At 39.2% G+C, this 21,024-nt stretch overlaps 1 protein-coding gene across 2 annotated transcripts in view; it reads right to left on the reverse strand.

Annotated features, from left to right (window-relative positions):
• Positions 1-21,024, reverse strand: part of LOC124802547 (tetratricopeptide repeat protein 21B-like) — a 275,934-nt gene that overhangs the window by 80,339 nt on the left and 174,571 nt on the right. For both annotated transcript variants that reach the window (XM_047263411.1, XM_047263410.1), the window contains exons 12-13: positions 9,165-9,441; positions 4,946-5,052 (exon numbers count right to left, since the gene is read on the reverse strand). In XM_047263411.1, coding sequence (XP_047119367.1) covers positions 4,946-5,052; positions 9,165-9,441 — 384 coding nt within the window. The remainder of the gene's footprint in view (positions 1-4,945; positions 5,053-9,164; positions 9,442-21,024) is intronic.

Genomic DNA, 21,024 nt, shown 5'->3' on the forward strand with positions numbered 1-21,024 from the left:
CAAGAGTAGTGACTGGCGTATTGTGACGAGCCAGTTGCTTGGCCACCACTGACCATATGTTTTCAGTTGGTGAGAGGTCTGGAGAATGTGCTGGCTAGGGCAGCAGTCGAACATTTTCTGTATCCAGAAAGGCCCGTACAGGACCTGCAACATGCGGTCGTGCATTATCCTGCTGAAATGTAGGGTTTTACTGGGATCGAATGAAGGGTAGAGCCACAGGTCGTACCACATCTGAAATGTAACGTCCACTGTTCAAAGTGCCATCAATGCCAACAAGAGGTGACCTATACGTGTAACCAATGGCACCCCATACCATCACGCTGGGTGATACGCCAGTATGGCAATGACGAATACACGCTTCCAATGTGCGTTCTCCGCAATGTCGCCAAACACGCGTGCGACCATCATGATGCTGAAAACAGAACCTGGATTCATCCGAAAAAATGATGTTTTGCCATTTGTGCACCCAGGTTCGTCGTTGAGTACACCATCGCAGGCGCTCCTGTCTGTGATGCAGCGTCAAGGGTAACTGCAGCCATGGTCTCCGAGCTGGTAGTCCATGCTGCTGCAAACATCGTCGAACTGTTCGTGCAGATGGTCGTTGTCTTGCAACTGTCCCCATCTGTTGAATCAGGGATCGAAACGTGGCTGCACGATCCGTTACAGCCATGCGGATAAGATGCCTGTCATCTCGACTGCTAGTGATCTTGGATCTTGGGATCCAGCACGGCATTCCGTATTACCCTCCTGAACCCACCGATTCCATATTCTGCTAACAGTCATTGGATCTCGACCAATGCGAGCAGCAATGTCGTGATACGATAAACTGCAATTGCGATAGGCTACAATCCGACCTTTATCAAAGTCAGAAACGTGATGGTATGCATTTCTTCTCCTTATACGAGGCATCACAACAACGTTTCACCAGGCAACACCGATCAACTGCTGTTTGTGAATGAGATATCAGTTGGAAACTTTCCTCATGTCCTCATGTAGGTGTCGCCACCAGTGCCAACCTTGTGTGAATGCTCTGAAAAGCTAATCATTTGCATATCACAGCATCTTCTTCCTGTAGGTTAAATTTCATGTCTGTAGCACGTCATCTTCGTGGTGTAGCAAATTTAATGGCCAGTAGTGTATTATTACATTCCATCCTGGATTTTCCATTGTTTGAGTCTATGATTTCATTATCAATTTGTACAATCTTTGTTGTGACATGTTGATTATTCATTATTTTAATCTTAATATAGTTGAGCTTCAGATCTCTTTGCAAACTTGCTCTATTAATTCCTTCCATTAGTCCCATCAGCCACAAACTTGTTACAGTGAGGTGCTTTGGGTGCTTCAATGATACAGATATTGCAGAGCAGCTGCATCAGAGGGGTATCTGTGGAGAGACCAGAAGAGGGACAGCAGTCTAATCAGTAGTTTCTGGATAACTGACTGATCTTTCTTTGTTGTGTTAGCCGACCTGACTTTACTGTGTTGGTAATGTGAACAGCTTAAAACAAGGGGAAATGACATAATTATATTTTACAATGATGTACAGCTATACTGTATGGTTTAATGGTGATGGTGCAGTCAGATCTCTGTGTGGGGAGTACTAACAGGGTGTATATGCGGACAAGAAAGAAAAAATTCCCGTATTTTCCTCTGATCTCCCAGTTAAAACGCATTTTCCACCACACGAAAATACACTTCTTTCAAAGTGAAAATTCACTTTCTCCATGATAAGCAACTGTGTACTTCCCCCTACTTATACCTCCTGAGGAGATCACGAATGTAAAATTAGAGAGATTCGAGCGCGCACGGAGGCTTTCAGACAGTCGTTCTGCCCGCGAACCATACGTGACTGGAACAGGAAAGGGAGGTAATGACAGTGGCACATAAAGTGCCCTCCGCCACATACCGTTGGGTGGTTTGCGGAGTATAAATCTAGATGTACATGTAGATGTAGATGCTGAAATAAAAGAAACTGTTTGTTCAATATAATGGAAGGAAACATTCCACGTGGGAAAAATTATATATAAAAACAAAGATGAGGTGACTTACCGAACAAAAGCGCTGGCAGGTCGATAGACACACAAACAAACACAAACATACACACAAAATTCAAGCTTTCGCAACAAACTGTTGCCTCATCAGGAAAGAGGGAAGGAGAGGGAAAGACGAAAGGATGTAGGTTTTAAGGGAGAGGGTAAGGAGTCATTCCAATCCCGGGAGCGGAAAGACTTACCTTAGGGGGAAAAAGGGACGGGTATACACTCGCACACACACACCTATCCATCCACATATACAGACACAAGCAGACATATTTAATATGTCTGCTTGTGTCTGTATATGTGGATGGATAGGTGTGTGTGTGCGAGTGTATACCCGTCCCTTTTTCCCCCTAAGGTAAGTCTTTCCGCTCCCGGGATTGGAATGACTCCTTACCCTCTCCCTTAAAACCCACATCCTTTCGTCTTTCCCTCTCCTTCCCTCTTTCCTGATGAGGCAACAGTTTGTTGCGAAAGCTTGAATTTTGTGTGTATGTTTGTGTTTGTTTGTGTGTCTATCGACCTGCCAGCGCTTTTGTTCGGTAAGTCACCTCATCTTTGTTTTTATATATAAACTGTTTGTTCAGTTCATTAAGGGATCCAAAAGTTCTGTTGTGATGAGGGACTGGAATGCAACAGTAGGAAAAGAAAACCAGTAAGAGAAAGGACTGAAAGATGAAGCCAACTGGCAGAATTTTCCACAGAGAACAATTTAATTATTTCAAACACCTGGTTTATGAATGCTGAAAGGTGTATACACAGAGTATAACTGGAGACACCTGCAGGTTACATATAAATTATATAATGGGGAGAGACATATTTTGAAACCAGATTTTAAAATACAAAACACTTCCAAAGGTGATATTGACTCTGACTAAAATTTATTGGTTATAAACTGCAGACAGGTATGAAATTAAGGAAATGGGGTCTGGATAAATTTAAAAAAAAACACTGGTTATTATGAGTTTTAAAGGACGCATTCAGGAACAACTGAATGAAATAGTGGAAAGGAACACAACAGGAAATGATTGGGTAGCTTTGAGAGACCAAACAGTGAAGACAACAGAGTATCAAATAAGTAAAAGAACAAGGCCCAGAAGAAATCATGGGATAACACATGAGATATCAAATTTGACTGACAAAAGGATAAAATACAAAAGCACAGGAAACGAAGCAGGTGAAATAAAATACTGAATGAGACTGACAGGAAGTGCAACAAGTCAAAGCAAGAATTGCTACAGTAGATATGTAAAGTTTTAGAAACACCCAATACTATGGAAAGCTAGATTTCCCTTACACGAACATTACAGAAGCTTTGCAGAAAAGACAAGTTGCTACATGAATATCAAGAGCTCAGCTAACAGGCTAGGCAATGAAAGGAAGACTGCAAGGCATAAGGAATATATAGGAATGAAGACATTGGTATGGAAACAAAAGCGAAACAGGCTGAAGATGAAATGAGAGATATGAAAATGCGAGAAGAATGTTACCAAGCACTGAAGGACTTAAGATGAAACAAGGTACTTAAAGAGTTTATGGAAACAATTCCCAAAGCTGTGGCTAAACAATTCCCTGATGATATCCATTATTCCAGGAGTACTAGTTGAGCAAGGTATGCAGAACAGCCTCTGTAAAGTTTCAGAATGTACAAGAGAGGCAGTGGTGGAGGCAAAGATGTGAGGTTGGATTGTGCCTTGTTCTCAATAATTCAGTGAGTAAGAGTGTTGCCCATAAAATGCAAGGTTCTGGTCTTTAGTCTCAATCTGGCACACAGTTTTAATTTGCCAAAAAATTTAAAAACAGCACACACTCCACTGCAGAATGACGGATTCGTTCTAAAAACTTTATATTTTGTCAATGACACTGTAATTCTGCCACAAACAGTAAAGGAGTTGGAAAATCAGTTGAATTGATTGGATACTGTCTTGAAAAGAGGTTATACGATGAAATCAAACAGTGCTGAGGGAATTAGATCAAGAAATAAGATCCTATATGAGTTTTGCTATTTAGACTGCAAAATAACTGACAATAGAAAAATTAGAGAGAATATAAAATGCAGATTGGTAACGGCACAAAAGGTGTTCATGGAAAAAATAAACAGGTTAACATCTACTTAAATTTAAGAGTTGGGAAATCTTTCCTGAAAATGTAAGCCTTGTATGGAATAGAAACATGGATGACAGACAGGAAGAGAATAGAAGGTTGTGGAATTTGGTGTCACAGAAGAATGCTGAAGATTCAGTTAGTAGAGCAGATAACTAATGACAAAGTATTGATTCGAACTGGAAAGTAAAGAGATGTGTGGCACAACTTGACTAAAAGAAGGGATGAGTTGATAGGACACATCCTGATTCTGAGGCATCAGGGAATGGTCAGTTTGGTAATAGAGAAAAATGTGTATGGGGGTAGGGGGAGGGGGTTTGTAGGAGGTTGGGGTGGGATTTAAAAACTGTACAGCGATACAAGAGCTTGATTACAATAAGAAGGTTCAAATGGATGTAGGTCCCACTAGTTATGCAGATCAAGCCAGCCTTCAGAATGAAAACCACAACAAATATGCTAGAATGGAACAATCAAAACACATCTTTTGTCATAGATTCCATGATCTTTTTTATGCCCCAAAATGCAATGTAAATAAATGAGAGTAAATGCAATGTAAATAAATGAGTTACCACACATACTGAACTGTTTGGCTCCAGCCATTGTCTTGCTTGTGAACTCCGTAAACAGTTCATTATGTGTCTTCTATTTCTTATTCATATGTAGAAATACAGACTAACATGTGTAGTGGACTGGATATAATATGTCATTAACAATTTAGTTCCTCATTCGGATAATCAGCCAGCATTCTGAAAGAATGCTAAATATATGATATGACATACACTGCATGAAATTGAATCACATACCTGACAATCACGGGCCTCCCGCAAAGCTGTAAGAGCTCCAGCAGTGTCTCGAGCCCGTTCTCGGATTTTTGAAAGTTGTCGCAGCAGGTTAACTCGATACTCCAGACCTATAAGGACATCAGCTGATTACTATAAAAATCATTAATGAAACCAATGATATCCAATGATGATTTAAACATTTTTTTACTTGAAATATAAACTCTTAGTCCGCTCCCTAGAATTTTCACAGCAAGTCCTGGAAGATGGTGTCAAATTTAGCAGACACATGTGCATTGTTGCCAGCCATCTTTGGTGTGTATAATGTACATAATGCAATAACGTAAACACTTGTGTAATATTTTCTGTTGTTAATAAATAAGAATTTAAACACTTCTGGTCAGAATACTACAAAGTATGGCACACTATTGTCCACCAATTCAGTCAAGATTAATTAATTCAATGAATGCTTCCAGTCAGCCACTACTCTGCAGATACTGAATCTGTCTTTGCCAGAAGAAAGACTATGAATACAAAGACAAAAAGCTTGTTACAATAGATGTGTGAAAAAGGGGGGCTCACACTGACAATCAAATTAGTCCATGAACACATTGTCATCCTTAGAAGCTGTGTTCACAGCTCCCATCCTGGCAGTTTGTAAGTACACAGAACATTCACAATGGGAGTGGCAAACTAGTTTCATCACACTGAACTGCAAAATAAATAAATCGGAAGTGGAGCATATGTTTGACTGCCAAAATCCCCTTGATTTGACTCCGTCAGCTTCTTTCCTGAGAGGCTACATATAACGTTAACTTCATTTCCTACACACACATAGCCCCATGTAATGCCAAAATATTTAGGTCACAGAGTCATTAAAGCAAAGGTAGCATTAAAAAAATGCTGTCAACATGGCGCACACCCCACAGGCAAAGCAATATAATTTTTCCATTGTATTTATATGTGGAATATACACAATTACTAATAAAAGCCAGACCTGAAGAAGGGGAGTGGGGGGGAGGGGGAGGCGGCAGATGGCAGGTGACAGACTATACTACAACCAGATCAATCTTTATTTTATTCAGTCAAATTTTATAAATGAGATATATTTGACAGCTTCAAACCACATTTATCAGAAACTGCTAAAGTTTTATTTATTTCCAACACCAGAACTGTAACTGTTTGTTAACACAGTCCAGAGCTTACACCACTTTAATCGCATACCAATGGATTGGTTGTGGAAGTTGGAGGACTGAGAGGTCACTCAGGCCCAATGCTGAGAGAGGTCTACCTGTTGTGAGGCTGAGAACATATTTGGAGTTCAAAAGTAATAAGGTATCTCAAACACAACAGTCGTCTACAGGAACTATTACAGATTTTGAAAACATTGATCAAGCAAAACCCAATTTTCTTTTCTCATTTGACACCTTAAAAGCCACAGATCAGGATAATCAGACAGATGAAGTAGTTCTTACCTTCTAAAGAGTATATGACCATGTACAACACCAACACTTACAAATAAAAATACAATCATATGGGATATCAAACAAAATCTGTGACTGTAATGAAGAATTCTTGGTATGGTGGACACAGAACAAGATGAAAATGTTTACTTGAAATGCAGCAAACAGTTGAAACTCGCCAGTACTGTGGAATTAAACATTTTGTTTCAAATGCATTGACTGCCTCTGAGGAATAGGTTAATAAAAGCCAAACTTCTTTAGCAAACAGACACAAATAGCTTCATTGTTCTGCAAGGCAATTAATGCTTGACTGTCAGAAAGGTGGAAATAAAATAAAATCTGAAACTAATAACATATTTTAGCCTTTTGTAATCATGTGGCACACATCTTTCTGAAAAGTCTGAAACATAAAACATATGTGTTCGAGGAAATGTAAGACATGGGATTATTTGTAATTGGGAGAGTAAGAACTCTTCAGAAAATTTGCACTCTTTGTTGCCTATTAGCTAATAACTTGCTGCTTTGGGTGATATAAAATTAAATATAGGATACATAAAACCAATAAAGACAAGAGACAAGCAAGAAAGTACAAATTTCTTCAGTCCTTAGCTCCTAGCATTTTTTTCTCTCCAATCTTGCTACAGATTTACATGGCGTGCTTTCCTTTCTGCGAAAGAATCTATTTTCTCATCAAAGTTCATCAAACATTTTGCTACATGAAAAATTGAAATGTCACTATCTAATACTGAAAAAGCTGTTAATACAAATAATACCCAAGACTGGTGTGGTTTCACGATCTGATTATGTCTATTTCGTCACTGTCTCCTAGATAAAACAAAATAGGCCTTTCTAATATTGCAGCATTTTTGTAACACACACCAAATAAACGAGACTGTTTTGACACAAATGGTCATTTTTATAACACGACAATATAATTCATGAAGTACCAATATCAAATGCCTATTAGACCTACTACAAGCAAAAACCTTTATGTTAGGAAATAGTTTCACATTTGATTCATATGCACCAGTTTCTCAAGCATGAGATCGAAAAGTAATATTATGAAATTTTTCTATAAATTTGGAATCGTCTTATTCTTCCATAATTTGTGTGATGTCCCCATTTCTTCTCCTTCCACATCCTAACAAACAATCTTGTCACAATCAATTCTGTAGCTATTCCTGCCATTGTCAATTCTAGGGTTAGGCATTGTTACATATTTGTACAACACATTTTCTGCATTACTTACACAACAGAACTTAAGCAGCTGCTAGCCAGGGACTGTACAACTGGTCCTTACTAGTGTAGCGATCTGGTCAAAAATTTTCTGTCAAAATTTCATTTTCTTGGATACACCGAGAAGATAATATGTAATCTTTCTCACCTGTTATTCTTGTTAGTCATTTATTTCCATTATGGTTGTCTGAATCTATGGATTTCACTAGTAATTGTAACAATGCTGATCACTCACAAACCCAATCAACCACATAATAAGACCGATTGGTGTTCATCTGTTCAGCTTTACTCCGCTCAGTTCGTATAGCCCCATCCCCTTTTGCCTGCGGAAAGTTTATTTCCGGATGCAACAATTCAAAATCATATGAATGATCGATAGATCAATGTGCGCTGGATGCTAGGCGCTTTGTGAAACAAGTTTTTTTTCCTCAAGAATATGAATTTGGCGTCCCCTTTTCCCAGTAGCATCTAGCTGCTTGCACAGTCAACAGCCACATTCCTATAGCCAGAAGTGGGAGAACCTACAACTCAAATGCGACTCAACTGCACATGTGCATGAGCCTGCTCGTAACGGCTAAAACGAATCTAACGTAAACATCAACAAAGGCAATTTGTTGTTATGAAGCATTGGATAGCCTTCCTGAAGCCTTTGACACATTTTGCTGTTGGCAGGCGTTTGGATGAGCACTGTGTGTCGTTGCTCTATATGGTGCACTTCCTTTGAAATTTAAGTTATTTTCGTTTTTTTTTTTTTTTTTTTTTTTTTTTCTCTCATTTATGTTTTATGGTTGAAGCATTATCCTGCAATAGCGGGATACAGTAATTTAACTGAAAACTACAACAATGAAAAATTCCCGGAATTCCAAAAAACTCCCGGGTTTTTCCCTGTTTTCTCACTGGTGAAAAAATTACCGGGTTTTTCCCAGATCACCCAGTTGTCCCAGGTCGTATACATCCTGTTTTTGCATGAGATGACACTGGTAATAAGTTCAAATTGTTGCCAGACTGCGACTTTAATCCATATCTCAGTGTTATAAGTCCAGTGTTACCAATTGCTCCATGCATGCATAACTCAAAGAGCAACACAAAGTTTCAAATGCTCACGTGTGTCACTATGGAATTTAGAACAGATGAAGGAAATGAGTGACAAATTGAAACTTTGAGTTGGTTCATGAGGTGCATTGACAGCAGAATCAGATGTGTACCATCTGCAAAAGTTAGGGATCTGGGTTCAAGTCCCATTCTATCAGTCTTTTTTAACTTACCATACATGCTTATTTTTAGTCTGCAATAATTATGCTATTATAGAAAATGGCATAGAAGTCACTCAAATATCTGATTTAATAAAGCTTATGACAGATGATCAGCTGCAATTTGCATACAACTTATTCCCAGCTAAATATAGTTTTCTAACATGAACTAAATGCCTCCACAAAGACACAAATTCAATAATTACTTCATAATATCATTATTGATCATTTCAAGCTTTTTGGGAATTAAAACATAATTTCTAGATACCATTTAAAGATATTAATTTAACTAACCTGCATCTACAGAAGCAGATGGTGCACCAAGCTCTTGAACAAGAATCTTCTCTGCCCGATCATGCTGACCCAATCGCGCAAGCAGTTCAGCTAGATCAAGTTTCAGCTGCCCACTGCTACCTTCTGCTTTAATCGCCTCTCTATAATAACTAACTGCTTTGCCATACTGGTGAGCCTTTACTAGTGTTCGGCCTACCTTGCATGCCAAAGCCGCATCCCAAGGCGAGCGTTTCAGTGCTTGCTCATATGCTTCTAAGGCTCGTTCTGGATCCAGGAGCTCATTAATTAAAGAAAAATTTGATTTAAGCATCAACATATTCACCAGACAAAATAAATACTGAAAATGTTACAGTGACAAAAATTGAAAATAACATTAAAATTTAATATTCTACATACTTACATTTAAAGACTGAGAAAACAGACAACTGAAGTATTTCAGGTACTATTCTCTCCTTTGAATCCCGTCTCCTCTACAGGAAGTATGGGGTTTGTCACTAACTACCCACTTGACTGCAAGTGGCATGTCAGTGGCTGGTCTTGATGTCCTGTACAGGGTAGACAGGAACTAGGGAGAACTCAGTACATCTCCTTAACCAACAGGTATGAGGTGCAGTTTTCCACTGAACTGAAACTGAACCAGTGGGATTCATTTCACTTGTTGGGACTTGGTCCTGTGCTAAGCGAAGGCAAATGCAATAGTGTAGCGGTCTATTAATTTTTGGCAGTGAAAATGTACAACAAATTAGGGAAATAGCAGAAAGGGACAGGAAGAAACACCTGCTGCACTCAGTGTGTATGCCTGGAAGCCTCATTCAACATGTTGGAGAGGCTATTCCAGCAGCTATTGAGGGACCAGAGTTTAACCAACAGCAGACTATGATGCACACTGGGACAAAAGATGCCTGCCATCTGGGCTCTGAAATCATTCTTAGATCATTCCAGTGACTGTCAGAGAAGGTTGAAAAGACCAGCCTTGGGTGTGGTGTTTCAACAAAGCTCACAACTTGCAGGGTTGTCTCCAGAACCGATCATGGACACCGGGTTCTGATTCAAATGGAAGAATTAAACGAGAGCTTTAGAAGATTCAGTGACAAGTTAGGCTGTGACTTCCTGGACTTGAGCCTTAGGGTTGAGAACTCCCTAACTGGAATACACATCAGAGGCTGATGCACGCAGTGCAGGATGTAACCAACAGCAGACTGTGGTGCATGTTGGGACATACAATGCCTGACGTCTGGGCTCCAAGTTTATTCTTAGATCATTCCAGTGACTGTCAGAGGAGGATGAAAAGACCGGCCTTGGGCATGGAGTTTCCACAAAGCTCACACCCAGAAATGATCATTCACACCTGGTTCTGATTTGAGTGGAAGGATTAAGCAAGAGACTTCGAAGATTCGGTGACAAGCTAGGCTGAGACTTCCTGAAATTGGGCCATACAGCTGAAAACTGAAGGGTACCCCTAAATGGGTCAGGTGTGCACTACACATCAGAGACTGTTATCCACGTAGCTGACTGTGTATGGGACATACAAAAGGGTTTTTTAGATTAGGCAACTCTCCTAGTCAGTAATGGAGTACTTTGTGTTTACAAAAAAACGAAGTAAAAGATTTTATTTTTTATCTTGTGTATGTAGTTGACAGTATGTTGAATTCAAGTTTTCAACCTCTAAAACCCTCCAGACAACTTCTTGTCATTAAAAAAAAACACACACACACCAAGAAATTTTGGCACTTTTTTCAGGGTTTGCTTAATACTCAGAAACTATGCATCCTACTGAAAATGTTGTCCATATCAAAATGAAAGAGATTGAAATTTGTGTCAATTGTCCTATTTAAATATCAGAACTGGTGCAGCTGTTTGGCCACAATCAGTTGTCAAAGTTTGTTCATTTTTATCAGCTTGGCTAAAAAGTCGGCTCTAACGCCTGTAGCTCAAAAAACGGCTACTCAAGTTAAAAAAGTTGTAGAATATGAAATTTCATTTACAAAAGCATCTTGTTTTTCAGTTTTAGGCATAATTAAGTGTTCACACACTTGAAAGCCAAAGTAATTCCATTGTGTTGTTTTTCTTTTAAGTTATAGTTATTCAACAAAATGAAATTTCCAGTGGGAAGAAGGCTCTCTAATAAGCACATACGTGTTCTCTATGCATACCTTTCTAATTTTCTTCATTCATTTCATTTTTATCCATGCCTTAATTGGTAAGAGTTGGTTGCTAAAATGAAACCCAAGTACATGCTAATGGCCAACGTGTATCTATGTATGAGTAATATACAAACTTGTACAAATGAACAAATAAAAGGGTATGACAACATTAAAAAACAATTTAAATATCAGGGATTAACATTTTATCAAATTTCAATTCCATTGGGGTCATTTGAGAGACTGCAGCAGGTCCCGGTCCAGCATCCAATCTTCAGGATCCACTGTGGCACCTTCACCAACTTTATCGTCCTGGAATATATTTCCTATCTCTTCCTCATCCTTGTCAAGTCCAATTTCAGGGGCGTTCTCGCAAGGTAAGCAACAACAGTGTTTGCACATCAAGGAGCAGTTCAGTACAGATTTGCCACGTCCACATACTGCTGTGCATCCTGTTTTGCACACACTGGAAACCATATTCAGTAGCATATGTGGTGCTGCACCTTTTGTCAACATCACATGCAACAAGCCTGATAAGTTTTTATAGCCCCACTGGCATGGATCAGTTTTCTTCCTCATCCAAGATTGCACTTGATGGTAGGATTGCAATCAGTGCCACCTTGCTGCATCTGATGTTGGTGGTAGCTCTGATGTTTGAAAGATTTTGGCGGGGCAGACTTGAGAAAAAGCTCAAACCTGAGCTCATCCGAAGTTGTGCTGTTGGAATTCCCATACAGTGCTAACATCAGCTATTAAGTCTTGAGAGACTGAGGGTTTAACAAATTCAGGAACTTGCACTTTGAGCTGTGGCTGTTGCTCTGTAATGTTTCGAAATTTGCCTCTTCCTTACCCCAAAAAAAGAGGATGTGGTAACACATCCCATGAAGGCATGGCTGAAAAGAGCAGGATCTAAATTGAAAGAATTCCTGGAGTACAACACTACTGCTGATTTTCCTCTTTCTGGTTTATGGAAGTACGGATTGTTGTAGTTGTTTCCTCGACCTGTTAGGAGAACAAGCACGCCAATGTCCTCGCTTATGATTTCCACACTGTCAGACTCAGCAACTTGGAAAATAGCTGTCTCCACAATTAATGAATCGACATCTTCTCGTTCCTGTAGCACTTGAATACCTCCATCCTCAAATTTCCTCATGAGCATAAAAATCAAGTAGTTCTTGTTGCTCTTATTTGCAAGAAACTTCTCCTGTGCGACTGCAGAATTTGTGTCTTCATCAAAAATGATATCTGATGAAGAACATGGTGTCTTTAAACAACAGGATCTTTCAGAAGATTTTGTTTCCCTTTGCAAAGCATTATTTGGGTAGGCAAAAATTCAGAAGCTGAAAGTCTTCTTCCCCAATCAATGTTCTTGTCATATTCCATAGCTGTGCAGGTAGAGACTACCATATTCCTCCCATGGAAAGGACAGTATTCAACCCGTCAATCACGCAGATGTTAAAATCGGCATCATCAGATATGATCTGGATGAATCCTTCACTGGTTATGTTAGGAGGCTCATTTCGTGTAGTCGAGGATGTCTCAAATAGTGAAGCTTCCATTACTGGAACTGCGAATCCAAATGCACTAAGAGCGTCTACAGTAAGTCTTGATACAAATCTTTTGTACATGAATATACTGAGTCCAATAAACAGTGAATTTAGAAATGACCATGGCCTTAATGCAGAAATCACAGTATGGTGACAAAGCACCAATTTTTTTTTTCTTTTACCTAGAGTTCATGTTGACTTACAAAAATACAACAAAATTTTGACTTTCAAATGTATGAAAGCTTATTAGTACCTAAAACTGAAAAACTTGATGCCTTTGAAACATGAAATTTCATAGTATATAACTTTGATACCTTCACATTTATCATTTAAAGTAGCCATTTTTGTGTTACAGGCATTAGAACTGTCTTTTTAGCTAAGCTCGTAAAAATGAGCAAACTTAGACAACTGATTGTGTCCAAACGGCTGCACAACATTGACATTTAAACAGGTCATTTGAAGCAAAAATTAATGCTCTTTCACTTTGGTACAGGTAAAATTTTCAGTAGGATGTATAGTTTCTGAGTAATAGGCAAAAACCTGAAAAAGGTGCCAAAATTTCTTGGTTTTTGGCCACAAAACGTTGTCCCGGGGGTTTTAGAGGCCGAAAACATGGATTCAATTTACTCTCAACTAGATACACAAGATAAAAAAATAAAAACTTCTACCTCATTTTTTGCAAACAAAGGCCTTTTTTGTGATGCGATTATTGAACTATCCATCCAGTCTAGATAATAACAGCTATAGGAGACCTGGAAGATTTAGAGTAAGACCCAAAGGAATGCTCGCTACAGGTGACAGTATTAAAATCCTAGCAGTTAACTTGAAGGATTCACCACAAAGTACCAGAGTTTGAAACGCTCCCGAAAAGCCATGAAACTCATATAATACTAGGTACAGAAAGCTGATTAAAATTTGTAGTTGACACGAGTGAGATTTTTAGGGAAAATTTAAGTGTATATCAAAAGGACAGGCTAATGAGAAATAGAGGTGGTGTTTTGTTACAGTATACAAGACACTCGCTCAAATACACTGAGACAAAAATTGAAGCAGGATGTGAGATTGTTTAGACAAGACTCAGTTTCACAGGTAGGCATAAAATGGTAACTGGATCCTTCTATCATCCAACAGATTCATCTCCTGATGTAACCAAAAACTTCAGAAAAAAGCTCTGTTCACAAGTACGTAAGTTCCACAATCACGCTGTAATCATTGGTAGCGACTTTATTCATCCAACAATCAACTCGGAAAATTACAGTTTTGTTAGTGAATGGCATGATAAGACATTCCGTAACACATTACTAAATGCTTTCTCTCAAAGCTGCTTAGATCAGAAAGATCAGAACCCCACTCATCATGGAAATATATCAAATCTATCGGCAACAAATAGACCTGACGTCATTGAGGCTGTCCTCACCGAAACTGATATCAGTGACTGTGAGGCAGTTATGGTAACAAAAATTGTCGAAGTACATCATCATCATCATCATCATCATTTAAGACCGATTATGCCTTTCAGCATTCAGTCTGGAGCATAGGCCCCCTTATAAAATTCCTCCATAATCCCCTATTCAGTGCTAACATTGGTGCCTCTTCTGATGTTAAGCCTATTGCTTCAAAATCAATCTTCACCAAATCCAGGTATCTTCTCCTTGGTCTACTCCGACTCCTCCTACCCTCCACTGCTGAACCCATGAGTCTCTTGGGTAACTTTGCTTCTCCCATGCGTGTAACATGACCCCACCATCTAAGCCTGTTCGCTCTGACTGCTACATCTATAGTGTTCATTCCCAGTTTTTCTTTGATTTCCTCATTGTGGACACCCTCCTGCCATTGTTCCCATCTACTAGTACCTGCAATCATCCTAGCTACTTTCAAATCCGTAACCTCAACCTTATTGATAAGGTAACCTGAATCCACCCAGCTTTCGCTCCCATACAACAAAGTTGGTCGAAAGATTGAACGGTGCACAGATAACTTAGTCTTGGTACTGACTTCCTTCTTGCAGAAGAGAGTAGATCGTAGCTGAGCGCTGACTGCATTAGCCTTGCTACACCTCGCTTCCAGTTCTTTCACTATGTTGCCATCCTGTGAGAACATGCATCCTAAGTACTTGAAACTGTCTACCTGTTCTAACTTTGTTCCTCCTATTTGGCACTCAATCCATTTATATCTCTTCGTTTTGAAGATGCTAATCTTCATACCATAGTCCTTACATTTCTGATATAGCTCTAAATATTACTTTGCAAACTTTCAATCGAATCTGCCATCCCAACTAAGTCATCCGCATATGCGAGACTGCTTATTTTGTGTTCACATATCTTAATCTCACCCAGCCAGTCTATTGTTTTCAACATATGATCCATAAATAATATGAACAACAGTGGAGACAGGTTGCAGCCTTGTCTTACCCCTGAAACTACTCTGAACCACGAACTCTATTTACCGTCAACTCTAATTGCTGCCTGACTATCTATGTAAAAACCTTTAATTGCTTGCAAAAGTTTGCCTCCTATTCCATAATCTCGTAGAACAGACAATAACTTTCTCCTAGGAACCTGGTCATATGCCTTTTCTAGATCTATAAAGCATAGATACAATTCCCTGTTCCACTCGTAACACTTCTCCATTATTTGCCGTAAGCTAAAGATCTGGTCCTGACAACCTCTAAGACGCCTAAACCCACACTGATTTTCATCCAATTTGTCCTCAACTAATACTCGCACTTTCCTTTCAACAATACTAGAGAAGATTTTACCCACAACGCTGATTAAAGAGATACCTCTGTAGTTGTTACAATCTTTTCTGTTTCCATGTTTAAAGATTGATGTGAATACTGCTTTCGTCCAGTCTGACAGAACCTGTCCTGACTCCCACGCCATTTCAATTATCCTGTGTAGCCATTTAAGACCTGACATTCCACTGTATTTGATGAGTTCTGACTTAATTTCATCCACCCCAGCCGCTTTATTGCACTGCAATCTATTGACCATTTTCTCCACTTCCTCAAATGCGATCCTACTTCCATCATCATTCATATCCCATTGTACATTGAAATCTGAAACATTACTGATTGTATTTTCACCTACATTGAGCAACTTGTGGGGTGGCAGGTGGAATAATTTTGTTATATTTAAAATGTAGAATGTTTTGTTTTAAAAATGCATTTCCCGGCCGATTAACCGTATGTGGGGCGGTGGGTGGATTTATTGTTATTTAAAATGTTCCTATTCTTTATGCTGTCTTTTGCCGTTCTCAACACTGGCTCTCTAACTACAATATTGGCAACCAGAAAGTGATTAGCAAAACGTGAAGCCTGTAATTAGAATTCCTAGTGCCCACTTCATATGAGAAATTCACTTATAGCTACAGCTTATAGCTCTGAGGAATTAGGAGATTGTCTGGGATTCATAATCAAAAACAATTTTCTAAAAATGTTCACTATATTCTGAAAGTCACAGACCAAAAAGAATCCACACAATCCAACTAACAGAGCAGTTCAGAGTCTAATGCGCTGATGCAACTATAACTGTTCAAATTAAATGTTTAAGTGAATGGTCGCCATAATTTGATGATAATGTTCATCAAACGCCACGCTAAATAATGGTAGAATGTCTGTCCCGCGGCGGCACGTGAAAATACGACATACGCAAACTGAAGATAGATCATTAAAGTCATCCCAGAATTAACACTTCACTCGAAAACGATTTCATGGTTATGCATATCCTGAGTAACTTATTATGGCATCCAAGGCTGTTTATAGCAATGATACCGACGCGACGCGACTCCCGGCACAGATGGTGTGCTAATCAGCGTCTGGAGAGAACTGGGGCCTTCTTCCTCGCGCAGCATTCTTATATATAAAGCCACGGTGCGGACGGCTAAGGGAAGGCCTGATCAAATCGGCTCTCCCGACTAGCCGCTGGGCTAGTAATGCACCACTTTAAGTTATGGAATAAATCATCGCTTCCTTTGCTGATGGCCGATGAAGCTCTCAATTTAAATGTGCATTCAGCACACAGGTAAGTAATCATAATAAAAGTCTGACGTGGCTAAGTCAAATATTTTGGGCGAGAGAATTAATTTAATTACACTACACGCAGTAGTAGAGCTCTGAACTTGCCCTTTGGAGATACGCTATCGCTATAGTTTTATAGTTATTCAATTGAAACATCTCACATCTTTATGATTATAGTGGATCTCCCTTCTACTTACATTTACACATCCTAGCCTCATTTATTCGCCTACTTAATCTATCTTGCTTCCTTAATTTCTAAGACAAAAACCAGAAAATTATGAATTTCAACTAAAATTTTAATTTGTGAGATCCTGAATACTGTTTCTACTAAATTATTATGAAAAAGGAATCTAAATATAAATTTTTAAGTCTCTAGCTCTTTTCTGTTGCGCCAATGATTTTTACAGAAAAACGTCCAAATTTTGAAAATGGTTAAAGTTATTGAACTGATATTCAACACATATTGATTTAGTATTACTCCTGACATGCTAGAAACGTTTCAGGTTATTTACTTGATTTTTAAAGTATTGCGCAACATTTATGACATCAGAGCTAGTTACAGCGGACTAGACTGGCACACAATGGAAAGACTGATGTGAATTTTATAAAACGTGAGTAGGCTGCTTCCCTACAAACTCTTCAAAATATTTGCTCCATCTGCCCAAGGCATCAACAGGATTCACCAGCAGTTTTCCTGACATGTCCAAAATACTTGTCATTTCCTTCTTACCTCCCTTTCGAAAACTGCTAATTACACTCAAGAATGGTTTTCCAGCAGCTTGGCCCAAAGTCTCCAACCTGTTTCCAAAGTCTCCCCAAGATTTCTTCTTGGATGCTGCAATTATGTTCGGCTTTGTTTCTTTCTTCAACACAGCTTTCTCTGTCTACCTGAGTAGCCATTTTTGATATGCCTTCTTTTTCCTTTTACAGGCTGCCTTGACTGTGTCATTCCACCAAGCTGTTTGCTTCATCCTACCTTTACACACTACTGTTCCAAGACAGTCTTTAGCCACTTCTAGTACTGTGTCCCTGTACCTTGTCCATTCCTTTTCCAATGACTGTAATTGACTACATTCAACTAACTGGTACCTTTCTGAGATCACTGTTATGTACTTGTGTCTGATTTCCTTATCCTGAAGTTTCTCCACTCTTATCCTCCTACATATGAACCTGACCTCCTGCACTTTCGGCCTCACAATACCAATTTCACTGCAGATTAAATAGTGATCAGTGTCATCAAAGAATCCCCTGAATACACGTGTGTCCCTCACAGCCTTCCTGAATTCCTGATCTGTTATTATATAGTCAACGACAGATCTGGTTCCCCTGCCTTCCCAAGTATACTGGGGAATGTTCTTATGTTTCAAAAAGGAGTTTGTGATTAATAAGCCCATACTGGCACAGAAATCCAAGAGTTGTTTCATGTTCCTGTTGGCCTCCATATCCTCTCCAAATTTACCCATAACCTTTTCATACCCTTCTGTTCGATTTCCAATCCTGGCGTTAAAATCACCCATGAGCAGAACACTGTCCTTGTCCTTTACTCTAACAACTACATCACTGAGTGTGTCATAAAAACTATCCATCTTATCTTGATCTGTCCCTTCACAAAGCGAATATACTGACACAATCCTAATTTTCTTGCTAGACACTGTCAAATCTATCCACATCAGTCGTTCGTATACATACCTTATTGCAACTACGCTGGGTTCCATTTCTCTCCTGATGTAAAGCCCATTGTGCTATTCCTGATTTGACTCCTGACAGGTAGACCTCGTATTCTCCCACTTTCTCTTCTTTCTCACCCCTTACCCAAATGTCACTAACAGCTAAAACGTCCAACCCCATTTTACTTGCAGCCTCTGCCAGCTCTACCTGCTTCCTGGGGTAGCCCCCATTGATATTAATAGCTCCCCATCTCGTTACCATTTGTTTGCCGAGTTGTATCTTAGGAGTCCTTGGTTTGTCAATTAGAGGTGGGACTCCGTCACCTCCAAAGGTCCGAGGCATTTTGCTCTGATTGTTGCCAGCATCATATTTAAAGTACCAGGGAAGCAGGTTGCTAGCCTTACTTACCCCGGGTCCCATTGAGTTTTACCGCTAACGGTTGAGGGACTAACCGGTGGATTTTGTAGTCTTTGCCGTCTGAGCACGAAGGTGACCACGACTCAGAATATGTCTGAGATGTCCAGCCTTATTCCAAAGTAACTGGTATCCCGACTGTCAGGACCACTTACTTAGCCACTCATACATTGCCCGTGGTTCATGAACTTGGACATGACAACAGGAACCCACACCATGAACCACAGTACATGGGCAACTAAAATGAATAAAAAGATAAGTATGTTCAACACAGTAGAATAAAAAACCCGCAGTGTCATATCTGAATGAGGAACTTGAAACTTTTAGCGGAAGATGGGAGCGTGTAGAGGAACTAAGGACCACCTATAAAAGAATAGTTGACCATGTACTGGGTAGATATGTACCAGCTAGAACAGTTCATAATGGGAGGGACCTTCCATGTTATACAGTCACTGTAAAGAAACTCCTAAAGAAAAAGAGACTACTGCATAACAGATGTAAACAAAGCATAGGGCTATAGATAGAGAGATGCTAAATGAAATGCATTTGGCAGTCAAGAGAGCCGTCAACGACTAACGTAGCAGGATATTGTCAAATGATCTTTCACAAAACAAATTCTGGTCATATGTAAAGCCTATTAGTGGCAGCAAAGTTAGTATCTAATCACTCACAGATGAGACAGGAACTGAAATTGAGGGTAACAAAGCAGAGCCGTCAACGACTAATGTAGCAGGATATTGTCAAATGATCTTTCACAAAACAAATTCTGGTCAAGTGTAAAGCCTATTAGTGGCAGCAAAGTTAGTATCCAGTCACTCACAGATGAGACAGGAACTGAAATTGAGGGTAACAAAGCAAAAGCTGAAATAGTTCTTGATACTATTTCAAAATGATGCAAAGATACGCAACTTGCATTAAAAGTTCAGAAATGTGAAATTTTGCATTTCAGAAAACTAAAAAAGTAGTATCCTATGACTATAATATCAATGAGCACTTTGTAGGGATACAAAATGGAATGAGCACATAAGCTCAGTTGTGGCAAAGCAGGTGGTAGATTTTGGTTTATTAACAGAATACTGGGGAAATGAAATTAGACTACAAAAGTGATTGCTTACAAACCATTCGTGCGACCCATCCTAGAATACTGTTCATGTGTGTGGGATCCATGCCAAATAGGGCTAATGGGGGATAGCGAAATTACACAGAGAAGGCCACCACAAATGAGCACAGATTTGTTTGATTTGTTGGAGTACGTCACAGAGATGCTGACAAAACTGAACTGGCAGACTCTTTACAATAGACGTAAACTATATGTCTTGCTGATACACACTGTGTGTCTTTAATGGAGTGGTTTCCTTTGTCTTCTGCATCCTCTTGTCACTGGTCTTTGTTAATTCTTCTGCCTCTTAGAAGTAGTTTCCCAATCCTAGGGCAAGAAGTTGCCCTGAAACTCTGTCCATTACTCCATCCTCTTTAACAAAGCCATTGGCAGAATGAGGATGACTCCTTATAAACGAAGTCTTCAGCCGCTATTGCTAATGATTTTTCTTCAAAATTTTAGCAATTGCTTGGATTGAACCCAGGACCTAGGATGTTTTGATTACTCTTAGATTAGCCTTACCTCTTTACTACAGATCACAATATTGGAACTTCACAGTAAGTGATGTGAATTTCCGTAGCACTGATGGTTATGACCATGAAAATACCATTAAGATAAGTTGCTAAAATGAATCAATTGAACAGAACAGAAAATTCTTCAAAATTAGCACCATAAATAATAATAATGAGAAACATCATGAATGAGTTTTGTACATTATTCAGACAGCAGGATGTAGGGAAGTAGCATACTCACGCTTTATAAAATTCACATCAGTCTTTCCATTGTGTGCCAGCCTAGTCCGCTGTAACTAGCTCTGATGTCATAAATGTTGCGCAATACTTTAAAAATCAAGTAAATAACCTGAAACGTTTCTAGCATGTCAGGAGTAATACTAAATCAATATGTGTTGAATATCAGTTCAATAACTTTAACCATTTTCAAAATTTGGACGTTTTTCTGTAAAAATCATTTG

Source organism: Schistocerca piceifrons, chromosome 6, assembly GCF_021461385.2.
Source record: "Schistocerca piceifrons isolate TAMUIC-IGC-003096 chromosome 6, iqSchPice1.1, whole genome shotgun sequence".
NCBI classification, from domain to species: domain Eukaryota; kingdom Metazoa; phylum Arthropoda; class Insecta; order Orthoptera; family Acrididae; genus Schistocerca; species Schistocerca piceifrons.